Raw genomic sequence first — 17,994 nt, forward strand, 5'->3', positions numbered from 1 at the left:
TGCAACGGGCGGGAGGAGGGTTTATTGAAATCAAAGTGTGTATAAATAATCCTGCCCTTTTCCTGGAGCAGAGGCAGGCAGCCAGCCCCAGCCAGGCTCTGGGGGTGCCACTGCCTCAGCCCCACTGCAGGTTGGGGGGCACTGGCCACCCCCCAGGCGGGGGGGCCTGCAGGGACGGGGGCAGCTCCTGCACTGGTGGCCAGCCCGGAGGGTACTGGAATGGTGCTGGTTTCTCAGGAAGAGCACTGTGAGGGGAGATGGAAAGGGATGAGGTGAGAAGCAGTGTGTCAGTCTGACACCTAGACCAGGGGGCTGGGCTTCCCTGGGGCCCCTCCAGTAGCTCCCAAAGACAAGGGGCCAGCAGAGGAGGGTTTTGGTTATCACCAAATGGATTAATTCACCCCTCCATCCCAAATCCAGCGCTGGAACAGTTGTGTGACCATTCCCAGCATATCCAGGCAGCCTAACACAGTGTGTGCCAGTGAAAACTCAGGTGGGAACACTGAGGTGAGGGGGTCTGGGGTGGGGGGAGCAGCACAGACCCCCGAGAGGGGCTCAGCAGGCACAGCTGCCAGGTGCTGGGAGCAGGGCTGGTTCCAGCGCCTCCATCCCCACTCCTCACACAGCTGAGTTGGAAGAAGAACAAATAAAACCAGCAGATGTTTCTTTCCGAGCAGCCCAAATCCCAAGCCAGCTGTGCACTTCCCAAAGGACAAGGACCCCTCGGAAACGGAGGAGCTGCCAAAGCAGCAGGGTGTGTGCACCAGAGGACCCTTCAGCAGAGGGAAGAGGCTTCTCCCCCGCCCCATGGCCTGGGAATCACTGTCCCTGCCCCTCTCCTCAGCTTTACTGGTCGAGGCTGCTGCAAACACCATACTGGGATGAAGAAACGCAGGAGCAAGAACCATCTCTCCCTTGCCTCCAGCTTGACCGGGGCACGTTTAAATTTATGGGAAATGTACCTTTTCCATTAATTCCCAAGTGCAGGAAGCTCATTTGTTCTCTCACACAAGCCCTGACAGCAAGCAGCCTTGCAGCTTCTCAGGCCTCTACCTCTGATCCTGATGAATCTTTTTAATTGTTATGCCAGAAGAAATCTAATCAAACTCCTTTACATAACCCCGGGGAGAAGCAGCACCCTCCTCTCCCTGCGGGGCCATGGCCGAGAGCCAACTACAGGAGTAGTTTTCCAGGAGCGTTTTCCAGGCAACCAACACAGAGCAAAGTCACTCGGTTCAAGGTTTATCCTCTCAGCTGGGATTCATTCTCCAGAGCCCAGGATGAGGCAGGACCATAAGGACACACACCAGCCCCTCTGGGCAGGGATATTTGGTGTCATTCCCCCAGCACTGTGGCTCAGGCACACAGTGGATATGGAGCAGAGGGAATGCTGCAAGGTGGAGCCATCACCTAATGAGTTGTTTCCTGAGCAGCAGAACTGATCAATAGGCAGGATGCTGCCTGGGTACTCAACTCCCTGGGGTCTCATGAGCTACAAGTGCTCTATCAAAGGTTTACCTACAGCTGGAGCATTCTCAATGGCAGTCCCACAGGGATTCTCCAGTGGCCAGCAAGGTGAAGAATATTTCCTCTCTGAAGGTGTTAATGGGATCCCTCTCCTCTACCCACTTCCACACTCATGGAACTTGTGGCATCTCAGAAGCTTTGAGGCCTTGGACCCTTTTCTGATGGAAAACCACACTCTACATTTCCTTTGGAAAAATCAATCCCATGAAATGAGGGCCTGGAGGGCACAAGGGGAGCACAGAGATGATCGGGAGAGGCGTTGGCAAGGCTGGAGAGAGGAAGTGAAGTTCCAATGTTGGTGTTTAATTCCTGTAGCAGATGGTTTCTGAGCCTACAGGGAGGCTGGAAAAAGAGCAATAATCCTGGAAATTTGTTCTGTGCATCTATGGAGGCAGCAGGGAACAAATCCTGAGGGTCTGAACATTCCTCTGGGTATGACCAAGTAGTTCTGAAGGTCTGGAAATTCCACTGGGAATAGTGATGGCTATCTTCTGTGAGAACTGATCTACCCCAAGTTCCAGGGATTCACAAGCAGGACAAACAAAATGGGGCAAGTGAAGTGTAGGGGACAGGAATGTGGGCACCTCTGCAAGGCCAAGGGCAGCCGAGCTGAGGGACAGAACAATCGCAGAGCAACGAGCTCAGACAAGCACCAGAAGGAAGATCCTGCCCAGTCCAAACACGGAGAGGACAGGAACAAACAGAGAAAGAACAGAAGAGAGATTTGGCACCTGCCCAAATGTCATCCCATTAAGCCTGCGGCACAGTCAGGTGAGCAAGGAAACAGCCGGCGCCCGAATCCGAATGGATCCTGTGAGGAGGAGCCAATTCCACCCTCCCTGGCAGGAGGGGATGGGGGAGCTGTCAACAGATGAAGCAGGCTCCTGACACTGAACCCTGGGCATTAATGATCCAGCACAGCACCAGCTCTGTCCTTCCAGGTGTGTCTGCACTCTGCAGAGAGCAAGGGGCACCCCTGTGCTTGTTCCCAAAGTGTGTCCCCTGGCACATGGGGACACCTGTGCACACATCCCTGATGGGGCAGGCAGGGCTGGATCCACACGTGGCCCTCAGGAGCACTGGCTGGGGGTGTTGAGACTTCTGATGCTCTGCACCCTCCCCTATGCCAGCCCTCCTGTGGGATCCCCCTGTGCATGCACACCTGGATGATCCCCAGTACCTGTTACTCTGAGCTGTGCTCAGCCTCTGGGCTCTCTTGTCCAGCCAGTCCTCAATGGTGCCAGGTGGGATATCTGCTCCCTCCCTCTGCAGCTCCTTCAGCCTCTTCTCCCCTGCTTGACAGAAAGACTGAGATCAGAGAGGGATGGATCAGAGGGAGGGCCATGAGAGAAAGGGCCACCAGACCCTTGTCCTTTCACTCCATTAAACCTGCTGCTCATTACCCTGCACAGTTTTACAGGGTGGAGAGTGTGCACCATGCCTGTGGCAGCCCCTCCTCCTCCTCTGCCCTCCTGCCATCTGAAGCTTGGAGTCATCCCTGGTGACAGCTGCAGCCAGGCAGAGCAGGGGACAAGAGCTAAACCAGCATGGTGGCAGTTTGGGCACTGAGGGGAGTCTGACATCTCCCCCCGGGGCAGATCACACTCATCCTCGCCTGGCACAGCCTCGGCTGGCACTGAGCCATTTCCAGAGCTGTGTCCCTCCAGCTGGCAGCAGTGACTGTGCCACCCCTGCCCTGTTAGGTGGGAATGACAGGGACAGTGTCCGGATCGATGCAGCCTTGGCAGCCCGGGTGAGTCTGAACAGCTCCGGGTGCGTGTTCCAGCCGGCAGACAGATCCCAGAGCTGCTGTCAGGGCAGGTTAAGGAGCTCCCTGCCTGATGTGTCCCCAGCCCCTGCACGGCCCAGGCAGAGCTGTCACCAGCCCAGGGGCAGAACCAGGGCAGAGAGAACCAGTTCTTGAACTTAGAACCATGGAATGGTTTGGTTGGAAGTCACCTCAAAGCCCATCCAGTCCCACATGCTGCCATGGGCAGAGACACCTTCCACTGTCCCAGGCTGCTCCAAGCTCTGTCCAACCCAGCCTTGGACACTGCCAGGGGTCCAGAGGCAGCCACAGCTTCTCTGGGCACCCTGTTCCAGAGCCTCATCCTGTCAGAGGGAAGGATTTCTTCCATAAATCACAGAATCAATCAGGTTTAAGAGAGATCTTTGAGTCCAATCTGTACCTAATCTAAACGTCCTCTCTTTCAGTCTGAACCCATTACTCCTTGTTCTGTTTCTCATGGTGGTTAGGACCGAGGAAGGAAACCAGTAGGAAATCTCTACTGTTTACTGAATCAAGATTTCAACCCTCCAATTACTCTGGAAGGGCTGTGTGGGGCAGAAGCCCACAGGCACACCCTGGGGAGAAGGGCACAGAACCACACAAACCCACAGCTGCCCAGTTAGCAAAGCTCCCCAGTCTCCCCCAGCTGCAGGGAGGGAGCTGGTGCTGAACAGGTCTAGCAGGAGTCCTGACACAGCCACACTCCTGGCAGCACAGCAGGGATGAGGACACGCTCCCTGTGATCCCATCTCCAGCCTAGTGGAAACTTCCCACCTAACAGAACAGGGGACTCAGAAAACCAAACACTGGTGACAATAAAAAGGAAGCAGAAGCAGCTGAGTGTCATTCCCTCAGCCCTGCTCATCCATCCTTCTGGGGGATCCCTGATCCCATTTAGGGACCAAGGCACCTGCAGCCGTGCCCCTCAGGAGTCTGCTCCACACCCACCCACCACATGTCACATGTTTTAAGGAAAATATTATACCTTTGCAGACAGGGTGTGAAATTAATAGTGCTTGGGCAGAGTGAAGGATCACTTCATCCTACTGGTGGCAACCAATTATTCATCTGCCTGTTGAATACTAAATCAGGATGGCAGGGATGTGCTACACAATGAGCAGCCAGATGGATAATTTGTCATCCAGCCTTTTCAGCTGCTGCTGCTGGGCGGGGTGACAATGTGCCCAGTGCCACCACAGAAAGCCTGCTGTGGTCCTGATGTCCGGCTGCTGCTCTGAACCCACCAAGGAGCCTGGGGACAGGAATGTTCCAGTCTCCCACAGCTGTTCCCAGGGATCAAAGCCCCAGCAGAGCTACCTGGGGTCAACCCAACCAGTTGGCCAGGTAGGGGGATGGGGAGGCAAGAAGCTCAGCTTGGGGAGCTGGGCAGTGCTCACACTCAGGGTTAGACTCACCTGACAACCTTGAGCACCTTTTTTCCCTATGTTCCATGTTTTCCCACCTCCTGAGCACGTCCCACCTTGGCAAGGGGACAGACAAGCAGCATCTGTGAGAAGCTCTGATGAGGCAGGGAAGAAAACGGAGAGAATTTCTCCCACCTCTCTATACCACTGCAATTTCCTCTTCATCCAACTCCCAGCCCCAACAGAGAACAGACCACAAACAGCCCAAGCTTCTCTGTTCAGAGCAGGGAGCCCCACGGTACCACACCAGGATGGAGCAGCCACAACTCACGATCCCAGCCAGAAAAGTTCACTGGATGCCGTGGAACCACTCTGGATTTGCAATGTCCCAATGTCCCCCAGGTACCCACATGAGAAAGACATCCAGCTGTTCTCACAGCTTCAGGAGCTGCTGCTCCAGAGCACTCCAAACCTCAGGCTCAGAAATACAGCAGCAGGGACAGGCAACTCTCCAGCTCTGCTCACCTTGATGATGTCCATGTCCCAATGGAGCACACTCATCCCCATCCAGGGACCACCAAACAGACCCTGAGACTGGAAATACTCCCTGAATGCCAACAGCTATTCCAAGAAACAGCTCTGAAAGGCCATTGCTCCCCACACGTGGCCATGCAGCCTGACAGGTGTGAAGGTGCTTCTCTCCTCCTCCTCCTCACTGTGGTGTTTGCTCCCAAGTCTAATTACAGTCAATTAAAAGAGCATCTGTAGTCGTGAAGTATCTCTAATGATGCCAGAGTGGGTCCACATTTATCTTCTCTCCTCGTGGGTTTTCTTCTTGAAAAAGGCATTGCTGTGTGAGAGATTGAACCCGCAGTATGGGTGGGTCACCCAGCAAGGAGATGCACAGGAAATCCTTCAGATCCCACCCTGCAAGGAGATGCAATCCCTCAGCTGCCTCCCTGGCACGATGTGGAACCCTATCTCCTTCAGAGCACAAGAGCAGCACCAGAGCGTGGCTGAGATGGGTCTGAGGAGCCCCTGCAATCGGAGCAGCCAAACAAGCGACCGCCCAGTGTGAGCGCTCCTCCCGCTCCCTGCCCAGTTAAACCAGTGGACTCCAGCCACCCCAGCAGGGTCCCTCACATCCTTCCAACATCATGGACATCCCGCAAACACTCACCAGCTGTGCCCTCCTCTCGCAGCCCTGGCTGGCTGGAGTCACCAGAGCCCAGCCAGGTCGATCCTGCCTGCACCAGGGACACGGATTAGCGGGGAGCCAATAACTCTGAGCAAGGAGATGGCAATTTGACAGTGACTTTTCCTGACACAACTGTACTTAAAATGACAGCCTGGAAGTGTCTGGCTGATGAATGATGCAGCAGATGCAGAAGGCTAATGCTTTGATGGGAGAACAGCTGGGAATATGAGCTCCCTCCCTGCTGAAGGTGTAAACTGTTGCTTCTTGATGAGGATATTCTACAGGGTGCAGAGATGCTGACGCCAAAGTAGGCCAGGCTCCAAGCTGTTCTAGAACATGGAATCATCCAGAAATTTTCCTACTTAACCCACAAAACTTACACAAACTACAGGGTGAACTCCCAGCATTAAAAAGGCCAAATGTTAAGGACAATGTCACGTTTCCTTTGGCTGTGATAAAAATGCTTCGTTATCAAAGTGAGTTCACGGACACAGAGCTACCGACACCAAACACTCACAGGGACTCAGGGACAGGTTCAATATTTACATGATAAAAAAAGTGCCATCACAGTTTAGCTGGGTTAAAAAAAAGTCAGACAAGGTTTTGCCTGCACCAGAGCTGAGGAAAGGAGGGTTAAGCAGCACTGTGGGCTCACCAGGAGAGCATCCTTCAGCAGCCTGGCCACCCCCAGCATGGTCACCCCAGGCTTGGGAAGGCTCTGGAGCTTCCAGCCTTTTGGCTCATCTCAAATCCCTGACGACCCCTGGCTCCAAACCTGCCAAAATCTCCCAGCTGGTTCAGTGAGAGGCAGCCTGGTACAGATTGCTCCAATCCTGATGGCTGTGGCTTGGGATGGCTCATGGCTCAGCGATCCTGAGACTGAGTGGGAATGCATGTGGGACATTACTGATGGAAGATCCTGTGTGAATTACACACCCTGTCACACACAGGCTTGCCCTCAACTCTACCCTCAGCCCCAGCACCTGAGACACGGGTGCTTGGCAGCTGAAGGAGTGCTGGAATGTCTCCATGACTCACCAGACAGTGTCTGATCCTTCCATCCTGTCTGTTACAGGCTGTCCCTCTCCTACAGCAAATCCTGCTGAGCCTTTCCCTGCACCAAATCCCTCCAAACTCTCATCAGAGCTGGAGTCTGTGTGATGATGCACGAAGCCACACCACGAGAGAGGTGAGCAGGAGTCAACTCTCCAACCAAGCAGCCCCTGTACCCTGGCCGTGGCTCCTTCAGGGCTAATTGGTAAATGAAACGTTTGACTCCAGAACACAAATGCAAGGTTTCCCAGTAATCTCCCTGGAATTGGCTCTCACCAGCCAATCCTGCACTTACACCGACCCATTTGCCACAAGTCAATACTCAATAACAAGTGTAATTGGCAAGGAAAGCTGCCCGAGCGCAGAGGAGCTGCCAGCCTTCCCTGCTCCGCTCCAGAGAGATCCCACTTCTCCTGCAGGAGCAGCCAGTGCCTGGAAATGCTGGAGGTTCCTGTGCCTGTCCCTTGGGAGCCCAGCAGAGAGGGGTCAGGGAGAGGCTCTGGCTGGAAGATGACTCTGGGAGGGGCTGAAGCTCTCCAGCCCCACCACGGCTTTATCGACTGCCAGTGGTGCTCAGAGATGGATTCAGAGTCACCTCGGGGGCTCTCACTGATGCAGCACGGCCTGGAATAGCTCCATGCTGCCTCCCCCTGCCTCCCCTGAGCTCTCCCTCCCCAAATGGGATCCCTCCCAGGGCCACGAGAGGCTCTACCCCACGCACATCCCCCGTCTCACATCCCACACTTCCAACACTTCAGCCTGGCTTTGCCAGACTCTTGGCAAAACAGCAGCTGGCTCCAGCGAGGATGTGGGCATGGGAGCTGCTCCAAGCTGGGCTACACTGGGACACCAGGTTGGGAAAGGAATCCTTCTTCTCTGCTCCACACTGTGAGGCCACATTTGGGTACTGTACCCAGTGCTGGGCTCCCCAGTACAGAGACAACGGGCACAACCCAAAATATGGGAATTCCCATCAGGATTTTCTATTTAAATATTAAAAAAATGACACATTTTTATTATGAACCTAGTCAAACAGAGATCAGGTCACCCACAGAGACTCCAGCCTTGAGATATTCAAAACACAACATGGCTCTGAGCACCCTGCTTGAGTCCACCCTGCTTTCAGCAGGGTAAGGATTAGATGATCTCCAGTGGAGATTTCAACCATTCCACAAGTTCTCACATCACTCCCATTCCCTGGAAGTGTCCAAGGCCAGCCTGGATGGGGCTTGGAGTAACCTGGTCTAGTGGAAGGTGTCCCTGCTCACAGTGAGTGAGATGATCCTTTCCCACCCAGCCCAGTCTGTGATTCTATGACTTTCTTTAACCACTAAAGTAATGACTCCTATGAAGAAAACAGAGCTACCACCTCTTTTCCCTAAAAGAAAAGTAGTTCCAAGAATGGTAGTTCCAGAATGAGAAAGTTCAGAAGTGCTCTGCAGACTCCCAGCAGGGAGCAGCTGCCATCCACCCTCTGCCCACACTTCACTTCCATCCAAAGCCACCCAAGCAGAGGCTGTTTCTGGATCCAGGACCCCTTTCACAGCCCGACAGCAGGACAGCTCTTCCCACCAGCTCTTCCCACGGGTGGAAGCAGCAGTTCCCTGGTAATAGCAGCAAGGTGGGGGGAAATCAAATCCATAAATTTAAGGGGACGTGATGTACCAGTGCCCTCTGCTGCTGACAGTTTTTATTCCCTGACTGAAGAAAACCCTGAGGGCTCACGAAGGCCACTCCAAACTCTTGCTGCCAAGTGGTAACAGCACTGCTCAGCTCCAGGTTTGTGTCTGTGCCAGCAGCTCAAGAGCAGGGAGCATATGACAAACTGCAGCACTTCCAGGCTCACACAGCACTGGGAAGCAGGAGGCAGGGATCCATGCTTGGCTGGCTCCATGCAGGCAGCAGGGGATCACAGTCTACACAACCCCTCACACCCCCCTGCAGCAATTCTCCCTCCAAGGAAATCCTCAGACATTGCCTTGCTGGAGGACTCACCCTGAACCTGGGCACTCAGCTTCTCCAGGTCCTGCTCTGTCATGTGAGAAAATCTGCAGTTGGACCCAAAATCACACTGTCCTGGAATGAAATTGTGAGATTTGAAAATTCAGTTTCAAAATTCTCTAGATTAGATATTAGGAAATATTTCTTCACAGAAAGGGTTGTAAAGCATTGGAATGAGCTGCCCAGAGAAGTGGTGCAGTCACCACCCCTGGAAGTGCTCAAAAATGTGTGTGGATATGGCACCTGGGGACACGGTTTAATGATGAACATGGTGGTGCTGTATTGACATTTGGACTTTGTGATCTTAAAGGTCTTTTCCAACTTTAATAATTCTGGGAAAAGCCAGAGTTCCAGGAGAACCACCCACAGGAGGTCCTTGTGCAAGCAAACCCAGGCTCCATCACACCTGGATGCCAGCCACAGGCCCAAACCCCTCCCTCCAGCTTTGGGCTGGCTCTGGAAGGAGCTGCTGGAGCCCAGGCACTTCTGTCCACCTCAGAACTCCTCACCTGTTTGCAGAAACTTCCGACAAGGTTTCTTGCTTTGCTCTTCCTGCAGGATAGCAGCAGCATCTGGGGAGACAAGGGATGAACCCAGGTAAAGATCCTGGCCACAGCAAAATCCCATCATGTCCAGTCCCAAAGTGGTCAGGGGCCAGAAGGAAGCAGAGGGACACCCAAGCAATGGTTTCACAGCCAGTTTAACCCACTCTCCTCAGGCTGGCACTAATACAGCTGGAACTGTGTGCTGAGACAGGTCAGAGCCACACACGAGGGTTTCACCTCTGAGACTGCCTGATTCAGCAGCATCACGTGCTCAATTCACAGGCACACACTGTGTAAACCATCAGTGCTGATTTATTTTCTCTTCCCACTCCCCCCCTCATCCATCACCTCCCCAGTCCCAGGAAGGGAGTGGCAGACATCTGGGAGCACCCACCTCGGAATAAGTCGTACCAGACTCTCTTAGCCCGGAGATGCTGCACTCCATTGAGGTGCTTCTTCCTGTTGTGCAGGTTGTCCTGGAAGGACCTGTCACAGTAGTCACAGAAGTACCTTTTCCCCATCTCCTCCCTGGCAAAACAGAGTCAGCATGTCCTGGAATCGTCAGGCAGCTCCTCGGCGCCCAGCCATGGGAATGGAGGATCCAGGATTTACAGCGCCTGCTTCCAAAGGAGGAGAACTCAAATCACTTAGGGTTGGCAGACAGAGGAAGAGGTGAGACCCAACAGTTTATATCCTTGTCCATCACAGACTGCTGGGGCAGGATCTGCTGCCTGTACATGGGAGGAAAGGCCTGATCTGCATTTATCTCTGTCACCCAAAGGAACAACAGCTCTGCTGGAAGGATTCCCCTTCCCTGAGTTCAGACCACAGAAAACAGAGAGCCACAGGCTCCAGGGAAGGTGCAGCACAAACCATCCAAGGTGCAAGCAGGAGGAGCTGGAGGTCCTGGGGACCTTTGACCACAACCTCCACCAGCTGATACAAAAGAGGAAGGAAACTCCCTCGTGTCCATCTCTGCAAGGTAAGGAAGAAACTCAGCAAAGCTCATTTTATCCTCAAGGATAAAACAGAAGCTGATCTCACCCGTCCTGCAGGTGGGAAGCTGCATTACAAACATTACAGGACACATTTCCTACAATCCCCTGACCCACCTGTACATCATGGATTGCTCTCCCCATTCTCCTCAGCCTACAGCACCAAGGTGTGTCTGCTCTGAGTACAGCACTAAGGTCAGAACAGAATTTGGGAGCTCCCACCTGCGCTGGGCCTGGAGCCACTGTCAGTGCAGGTGAGATCTGCTTGTGTTTTATCCTTCAGCACCTCTCCCCACCAGGTGTTCCTGCTGGAGGTGCAACAAACACCCTGAAGGAGCTGTAAGCTCTCTCCTGAGGGATATAAAGGTACCTGATGAATGGCAAAGATGGATGGATTGGGAGATAAACTCCAAAAGCAATTCTCCAGGTTTTGACACTTTGACAGCTGAATGCATTTAAAAAGTGGCACAGAGACCAGCACAAGAAATAAAGATTTTATAAAACGAGCCCAGAATCAATCACAGCCCCCCAGCTGATTCCTCTGTCTCAGCACGAAGAGCAGAGCACCAGGCAGACGCTCGGAGCCCGGTATGCCCAGCTCAGGCAGGGCTGCCAAGCCTCCTGCCTGACATCCATTCCAGCAGGAGCACCAGCACCACATTCCCTTCCCTCCCTGCTCCCAGGAACTGCTGCTTCCAAATCAAACCCCTGGAAATCTCCAAGACCTCACACCACAAATTAAAGCAAAGCTGCATTTGATGAGAAGACCTCCTGAATTTTTTTAAATTGGATTGAAAACCTCCACACTGAAGTTAAAATGTTCAGATATTCCAAGTGAACTGGAAATCTCATGTTGAGGTTCTTTCCTGGGAGGGTGAGGGCTGGCCATGCCCCAGCTGTGTGTGCTGGGACCCCAAATCCCCCATGTCCTGGGCTGAGCCTGACTCACCTCTGTAGGGCTTGAGGTCTGAAATCATCCTCCTCCAGCCCAAGAATCCAACCCCAAGCACTGTTTAATGAGCATGGAGCCATAAATTCCCTCATCCTTTGCATCCCTGAGTTCTGCAGCCAGGTTTGCAGCACTGTGGTGGGGCTGCTGAATTCAGAGAGAACGAGTCTGGCCCACTGGCAGGGTCTGCTTTTAAATACTGAAAAAATCCCTGTTCCACATGTTATTCCATAGTCTTCCCAAAGTTCCTGGCGACACAAAAAGCTCCCTGTCTCAGCTGCTGGCTCCTGCACTCCATCTCTGCAGAAGAGAATGCTGCAAACAGGGAAAACAAATGAGATTCTGCAGTGGTCCCACACAAGTTTCCAGAGATCTCCCAGGGAATTCTGCCTGCGGAAGCCCAGCAGCAGACAGCCTTTGAAATCGTATTTCAAACTTTCTCTTTCATCACCCCGACAGCAATAATTGCAGAAGCTCCTTCCCCCTCCTCCCCCAACACCCAGGGCAGAAAGCTCCTACAGATTCCAGACAGCCAGATCCCACATCCCATGGCTGCCTGCTCCCAAATTCTCCGAGCAATTCCCATTGCAGGGGACGGAAGGATCATAAAAAGCAATTACAGGAGTATCAGATTCTCCCTGAGACTTCCTCCTTCAGTGATTATACCCAACACTTATTCCCATCTTTTCAAGGATTCCACTGCATGGATACCTTGCTGGGTTCTGCCAACTCTCTGCAACACCAGCACTTCCCAGCACTCTGTGAGTCTGGAGGAGTAAAAAGCTGCTTCTGAGCAGCACCAACCTATTTCCATCTCCCCTAACGGCTCCAGCAGTAAACAAAGAGCATTTTTCAGCTGAAAACGGAGATGGTTCCTAATTAGATCCATCTTAGTCACTATGAAATAAAGTAAATGTAGCTGTTCTATAAAGAACTGTCTCAGCATCTCCAGCCCCTGATTTGCAACTGAATCAGAGCGCTCAGACCTGGACCCACCGCAGCCATAAACGCTTCCAGCCAGGCTTTGTGCTAGCTTAAAAGTCTTCCTGAATAAATGCAAATAAAAAAATCCCAAAAACCCCCAGTAACCCAGAGCTTTGTGTTGTATGAAAGTGTAACAGCAATGCAGTGCTGTGTCTCCTGTTGGGTGAGCAATACCCTGCTGTGAGGCACCCTGAAGGTGACAGCAAGGGTCTTGGGACAATTCCAGCCGAGATACCCTGGGCACCATCACACATTTTCCCTTCTCCAGCTGCTGCCAGAACACTCCACGCTGCTCTGTATCAGCTGCAGGTTTTATCTCGGACTCCCCAGGGTGTTTCACCGGGCAGAGGGAAGAAGGTGACCCTGGAAGGGGCACAGACTCCTTTATGTCTGGGGAGAGCTGCTGCTCTCCACACTGAGCCCCAGGAGGTGCCTGGGCCTTGACCTCAATTTCCTGCTTTCTCACAGCCCGGGCTCGGGGCCATTCCAGCCACTTTGGCTACCCAGGCAGATGTGAATTAATTAAATCCAAGTGTCAGGCTTATGATACTCAGCTGCCAATTTAAATGGGCTCAGATCTGCAGGGATACTTGGAATGGCAGCAGAATCTGCCAGCACCTTCCCAATGACAGGCACAGATCCTGCTTTCCATTAGACCCAGAGGAAATCATGGAATTATCTGGATTGGAAGGGACACTAAAATTCATCCAGGTCCACCCCCTGCCATGGGCAGGGACACCTTCCACTACCCCAGGTGGCTCCAAGCCCCAATGTCCAGCCTGGCCTTGGGCACTTCCAGGGATCCAGGGGCAGCCCCAGCTGCTCTGGGCACCCTGTGCCAGGGCCTGCCCACCCTGCCAGGGAACAATCCCTGCCCAATATCCCATCCATCCCTGTCCTCTGGCAGTGGGAAGCCATTCCCTGTGTCCTGTCATAGAATCATGGAATTGTTGAAAGGGACCTTAAAACTCATCTCATTCCAACCCCTGCCAGGTAGGGACACTTCTAGTGGAAATCCAGATCTTGACTCAGGATCAACACCAATCTGACCATACACAAACATCAATTAATTGGCAGTTGGGGCAATTAGTCTTAGATAATCCAGAGCAGTTACATTTGAAAAATAAAAATTGAGTTTTTCTGAGCTCTGCTCTGTGGTGACCAGGGACAGAACCCAAGGGAAGGGCTGGAGCTGGGCCAGGGCAGGCTCAGGCTGCAGAGCAGGGCAAGACTCTTCCCCCAGAGGTGCTGGCACTGCCCAGGCTCCCCAGGGAATGGGCACGGCCCCGAGGCTGCCAGAGCTCCAGGAGCGTTTGGACAGCGCTGCCAGGGATGCCCAGGGTGGGGTTGTTGGGAGGTCTGGGCAGGGCTGGGCTGGATGATCCTGGGTCCCTTCCCACTTGGGATATTCCAGGATTCCAAAGGGATAACACTATACAGGAATGTGCCAGGCACCTTCCAGGCTTCCAGAACAAGCAAAGGTCTTGTCCTAACCCAGAAAAATCCCATAGATCCCCAGAGACACTGCATGAGGGAACAAACATAAATCAGGAGAAATTACTCTGCAGCCAGACCTTGTGCTACTTCTGAGTGGGTGAGACAAACAAAACGACAGAGCAGCGTCACTTGAGGGTCTGCTCTGGAATTTTATGTTTAACAACAGCCCTGTGGGGAAACAGCTTCAGTGTCAGGATTCCTCTGTCCCATCCCTCTCTGTGCTGCCTTCCTAAATCCAAATCTACCTCTCTACCATCCGTGCTAGAGTCACCCCAGGCTGCTTGCCCTTACTGAGATTAAAAAGAGAGATACACAAAGAGAGGGCAGCAAATGGGAACGTTCCCACTTTTGTTCTGCCACAGGGGGCCAGGTCCCACTCCTCCCGAGGCCTCTGGAGCAGCTGCCAGGGTCCCCTGGCACAGGGTGCCCAGAGCAGCTGGGGCTGCCCCTGGATCCCTGGCAGTGCCCAAGGCCAGGCTGGACATTGGGGCTTGGAGCAGCCTGGGACAGTGGGAGGTGTCCCTGCCATGGCAGGGGTGGCACTGGATGGGCTTCAAGGTTCCTTCCAACCCATTCCATTATTCCTGAGCCCCACACCGCTCTCCCACTCCCCCGACACTGACATCAGCCACCTTTTGCAATCCCAAACTGCAGAAAACATCCCAAATCCCCTCCCACCCGCCTTCCGGGGGTGAGCTGAGGGCAATGACCGCAGCCTCTTTCCTGTCCCTGTCACCGTTGGCCTCACACCCGGGCAGGGCAGGGCAGGGCAGGGCTGGCCCGGGGTGTCTCTGTCCCCTCAGCCCTCCCTCCCCGCTGCCCCCGCCTCAGCCACGGCCAAGCTGGTTTCACCGCATAAAGCCGGGCAGAGACCCCGGGGCTGCCCAGCGGGCTCCGCTGAGGACAAGGCGGAAGGGACAGGACGACTGGAGTGTTTAAATTTCCTCACAGGGATCCCTCACAGGGACCCCCGGCACCCCCTGCCACACTCACCCACCTCCGGCCAGGCCCGCGCCGCCGCCGCCGCCTACAACTCCCTCAATGCCTCACGGCAAAGGCGCATGCGCAGGTCACAATGCCCACAGAGCGCGGCCTACAACTCCCAGCATGCCCCACGGACGCTGGCACGCTGTACAAATAGCAGAGCACCGCCTACAGCCCCCAGCAGCCCCTGCGCGGCGGCGCAGGCGCGGAGCGCGCGGTCAAGATGGCGCTGCTGCGGCAGGTGTACGGGGCGCTGTTCCGCCGCAGCTCCACGTTCGCGCTGTCGGTCGTGCTGGGCGCGGTGGTCTTCGAGCGCGCCTTCGACCAAGCCGCGGATGCGCTCTTCGAGCAGCTCAATCAAGGGGTAAGGGCTGTGTAAGGCCCCGCCGGGGCCGCCCGGGTGCGGGCCTAGCTCTGAAGGTCAGGCCGGCCCCGCGCGGGCCGCGCCCCGGCAGCCCCGGGCCCGTGGTTCAGCCGCAGGGCTCGCTGAGGGTCAGCGCTGCTCGGCCGCGGGGCTCGCTGAGGGTCAGCGCTGCTCGGCCGCGGGGCTCGCTGAGGGTCAGCGCTGCTCGGCCGCGGGGCTCGCTGAGGGTCAGGACTGGCTGAGGGTCAAGACTCGCTGAGGGTCAGCGCGGCTCGTCGAGGAGGCTCCGCGGCTGTCGTGGCACTCGGTGCTTCGGGATGTCCTTGGACTTCTCTCGCCGCTTGGAAGGGGCGTGCAAGGCAGTGGAAAAAGGAGCTGCTTCTGTGCTCTGTAGTCCCCCGGCTTGGCTGATCTGCCCTTGGCGGAGGAAGATAATAAAGGCTGGTGGCCTTGGGTGGCCCAGCGTGAGCCTTGGGTGAAAGAGGTCAAGTCGTCCTTAGGTTCCTAAGTACAGTGGTGATGGGATAATGACTGCAGGATACCGAGGCAGGCTTGGAGGAGGCCTGAGCCACATTCAGGGCCTACAGAGGCTCCAGGAGATGAGAGGAGGACTTTGGACAAGGGCCTGAAGTGACAGGACATAGGGAATGGCTTCCCACTGCCAGAGGACAGGGATGGGTGGGATATTAGGAAGAAATTGTTCCCTGGCAGGGTGGGCAGGCCCTGGATCCCTGGCAGGTTGCCCAAGGCCAGGTTGGACATTGGAGCTTGGAGCAGCCTGGGACAGTGGAAGGTGTCTCTGCCCATGGTAGCATGTGGGACTGGATAGGCTTTAAGGTCCCTTCCAACTCAAACCATTCCATGATTCCATGAATAGGATTGTTCTGTGCATCTCTTGTGTGCAGGAGCAGAACTGCCCTCTCCGGTCTGGATGGGAATTCAAGGCAGTGTCTCTGGGCCACTAATCCAGAGCTGAACAGGGGAAGGGGAATCTCCGCAGCTGCCTCCCTGTCCAGATTAGGAGCCAGGAGCCCCCACGTCCATCCCTGTGTCCCCCAGATCCAGTCCAGGACTCCATCACCACCTCCCCAAGCAGGATAATTTGCATTTTGGATTCTGTTATCCCAACCCCATTGAGAAGCTACCTAAAACATCTTGATTTTTTTTTCCCCCTGCTTGTTTTGCATGCAGAAACTGTGGAAACACATCAAGCACAAGTATGAGAACTGAGGAGCTCAGCAGCAGGGACCAGCCTGGGGTGGCAACAGGCACTGCAGGGATGGATTCAGCCTCCTGAAACTGGGAATGGATTCCTGCTGGAACAACTCCGAGCCAGATGTTATCAGCCACCTACTGATATGATGTGAAGCCAGATGGACTCAAGGAGCTCTGCTGCTGTACTCGACTTACTGTGCTCAAATAAAACTCCTGGTCCTGTGTTGTGTCTGTGTGTTCACTGCCTCCTCTTTCTCTGGGAGGTGGAGAATCTTTAAAAACAACCCTGTTCCTGAGTTCCAAGGCACTGTCAGGAATCACAATGTCTTAAAAATTTGAAAGCACTTAAGACAGCTGTAGTTCATGACAGCCCTTGGCTTCTGTCTGGGAAGGATGAGAAGCTGTCTGCCTCTTCTGGTCTGCCACAGAGAAGGGGCTTAAAATCATTCATAGCACCTTGTTGTAGCTGAGTGGTGATGGAAGTTCCTGGCCTGGCCCTACCAGAGGAATGTGCTCTGCACTGCTGGGCTGGACTGAGAATGGGGATCCCTTTCCTCATTATTCCTGTCCCTTCTGGCTCCTGCCATGGCTCGAGGAGCAGAAGTGATGCCAGGTTTGTGTGTCACACACCTGCCTCCATCTCGACTGATGCAAGGGAAGGTGCTGGGAAGGGAGAGGGATCACTCAGTTCACCCCAGCAGCTTTGGAGGAGGAGTCATGAAAAGGTTTGAATGGGAAGGGACCTTAAAGATTGTCCAGTTCCTCCCCCCTGAACCTTCTCCCTGAAGAGCCCAGCCCTGCCTGGCCTTGTCAACACTTCCTTTTACATGGGAGAGGATATTTGGGCACTTCCTGGGGCAATGATTCAGTTAATTCCTCAGCTCTCAGGTGGCTGTAGGGAGATCTGCCCGAGATCTTCCCCCCCTTTGCCAGCCCAGCAGCCCCATCTCTCTCTCTCCCCTCTCTTTTCACTAATCAGGAGGAATTTCAGCACAGGCTAAGGCAGAGCCCATTAGAGCCAGTGCTCACAGCAGCTTTGTTGTGTTTGCAAACGAGTGCCAGGGGGGTAAAACATTTACTGTGAGAACACAAAGAGCACTTAAACACTTGTGTTTTTGGAGCTAAACCCAAGTACAGCTGTCCCAGTTCCAGCTGTGCTTTATGGAGATGGTTAAGAGAAAGGTTTAAGCTTTCCTGGACAATCCCATCCAGCTCCCTGTGCCCTGCTGCTGGTTCCACCTCAGGCTGAGCAGCTCAGAGAGAGTTTCAGGCTCTGAGCAGCAGGAACCAAAGCTGAATACAGGATGAGGGGACAGCACTGCAGTGGGCAGCAGGGAGGAGCTGAAGCCATCGGTGCAGAGAGTGGGAGCTGCAGGAAAGCAGCGTTATCCCAGCAGGGGATTGGCCTGGATCCAGCATTTAGGGATGCTGGTAAATGTAATTCCTTTTTCCATGCCTGTCCTTGGAAGGTTTGGGCAGCACTGATAGGCAAAGAAAAATCTCAGAGCACTCAGGGCTTCCCCTCACTT

The 17,994-nt window shown here is 54.2% G+C and overlaps 2 protein-coding genes across 8 annotated transcripts; one reads left to right on the forward strand and one right to left on the reverse strand.

Moving 5' to 3' along the window:
• Window positions 1–14,994, reverse strand: ZMAT5 (zinc finger matrin-type 5). Of its 7 annotated transcripts, none has more exons than XM_033518061.1 (7): window positions 14,900–14,994; window positions 9,872–10,094; window positions 9,442–9,504; window positions 8,927–9,007; window positions 2,708–2,819; window positions 2,259–2,481; window positions 136–245 (listed from the first exon to the last, which is right to left on the reverse strand). In XM_033518061.1, exons 2-6 carry the CDS (start codon window positions 9,996–9,998, stop codon window positions 2,295–2,297), a joined length of 570 nt encoding a protein of 189 aa, XP_033373952.1. In that variant the 5' UTR covers window positions 9,999–10,094; window positions 14,900–14,994; the 3' UTR covers window positions 136–245; window positions 2,259–2,294. The 7 variants fall into 7 exon arrangements, with proteins under 7 accessions (XP_015499635.1, XP_033373957.1, XP_033373952.1 ...); XM_033518062.1 differs by having other exon boundaries at window positions 14,896–14,984; XM_033518063.1 differs by having other exon boundaries at window positions 9,872–10,097; window positions 14,900–14,977.
• A 61-nt stretch (window positions 14,995–15,055) lies between these two features.
• LOC107211746 (cytochrome b-c1 complex subunit 9) lies at window positions 15,056–16,694 on the forward strand. Its single transcript, XM_015644153.1, has 2 exons — window positions 15,056–15,250; window positions 16,442–16,694. Exons 1-2 carry the CDS (start codon window positions 15,110–15,112, stop codon window positions 16,478–16,480), a joined length of 180 nt encoding a protein of 59 aa, XP_015499639.1. The 5' UTR covers window positions 15,056–15,109; the 3' UTR covers window positions 16,481–16,694.
• Window positions 16,695–17,994: the final 1,300 nt, after the last annotated feature.

Source organism: Parus major, chromosome 15 (assembly GCF_001522545.3).
Source record: "Parus major isolate Abel chromosome 15, Parus_major1.1, whole genome shotgun sequence".
Classification (NCBI taxonomy): domain Eukaryota; kingdom Metazoa; phylum Chordata; class Aves; order Passeriformes; family Paridae; genus Parus; species Parus major.

Excerpts from the sequence above, each read along its gene's own strand:
- ZMAT5 (XM_033518061.1), bottom strand. The coding sequence starts at position 9,998 with ATGGGGAAAAGGTACTTCTGTGACTACTGTGACAGGTCCTTCCAGGAC. Across the intron at positions 9,505-9,871 it reads CTGGTACGACTTATTCCGAG|ATGCTGCTGCTATCCTGCAG; the intron begins GTGGGTGCTCCC and ends TTGTCTCCCCAG. Across the intron at positions 2,820-8,926 it reads GCTGAGTGCCCAGGTTCAGG|GGGAGAAGAGGCTGAAGGAG; the intron begins GTGAGTCCTCCA and ends TCTGTCAAGCAG.
- LOC107211746 (XM_015644153.1), top strand. The coding sequence starts at position 15,110 with ATGGCGCTGCTGCGGCAGGTGTACGGGGCGCTGTTCCGCCGCAGCTCC. Across the intron at positions 15,251-16,441 it reads TCGAGCAGCTCAATCAAGGG|AAACTGTGGAAACACATCAA; the intron begins GTAAGGGCTGTG and ends TTTTGCATGCAG.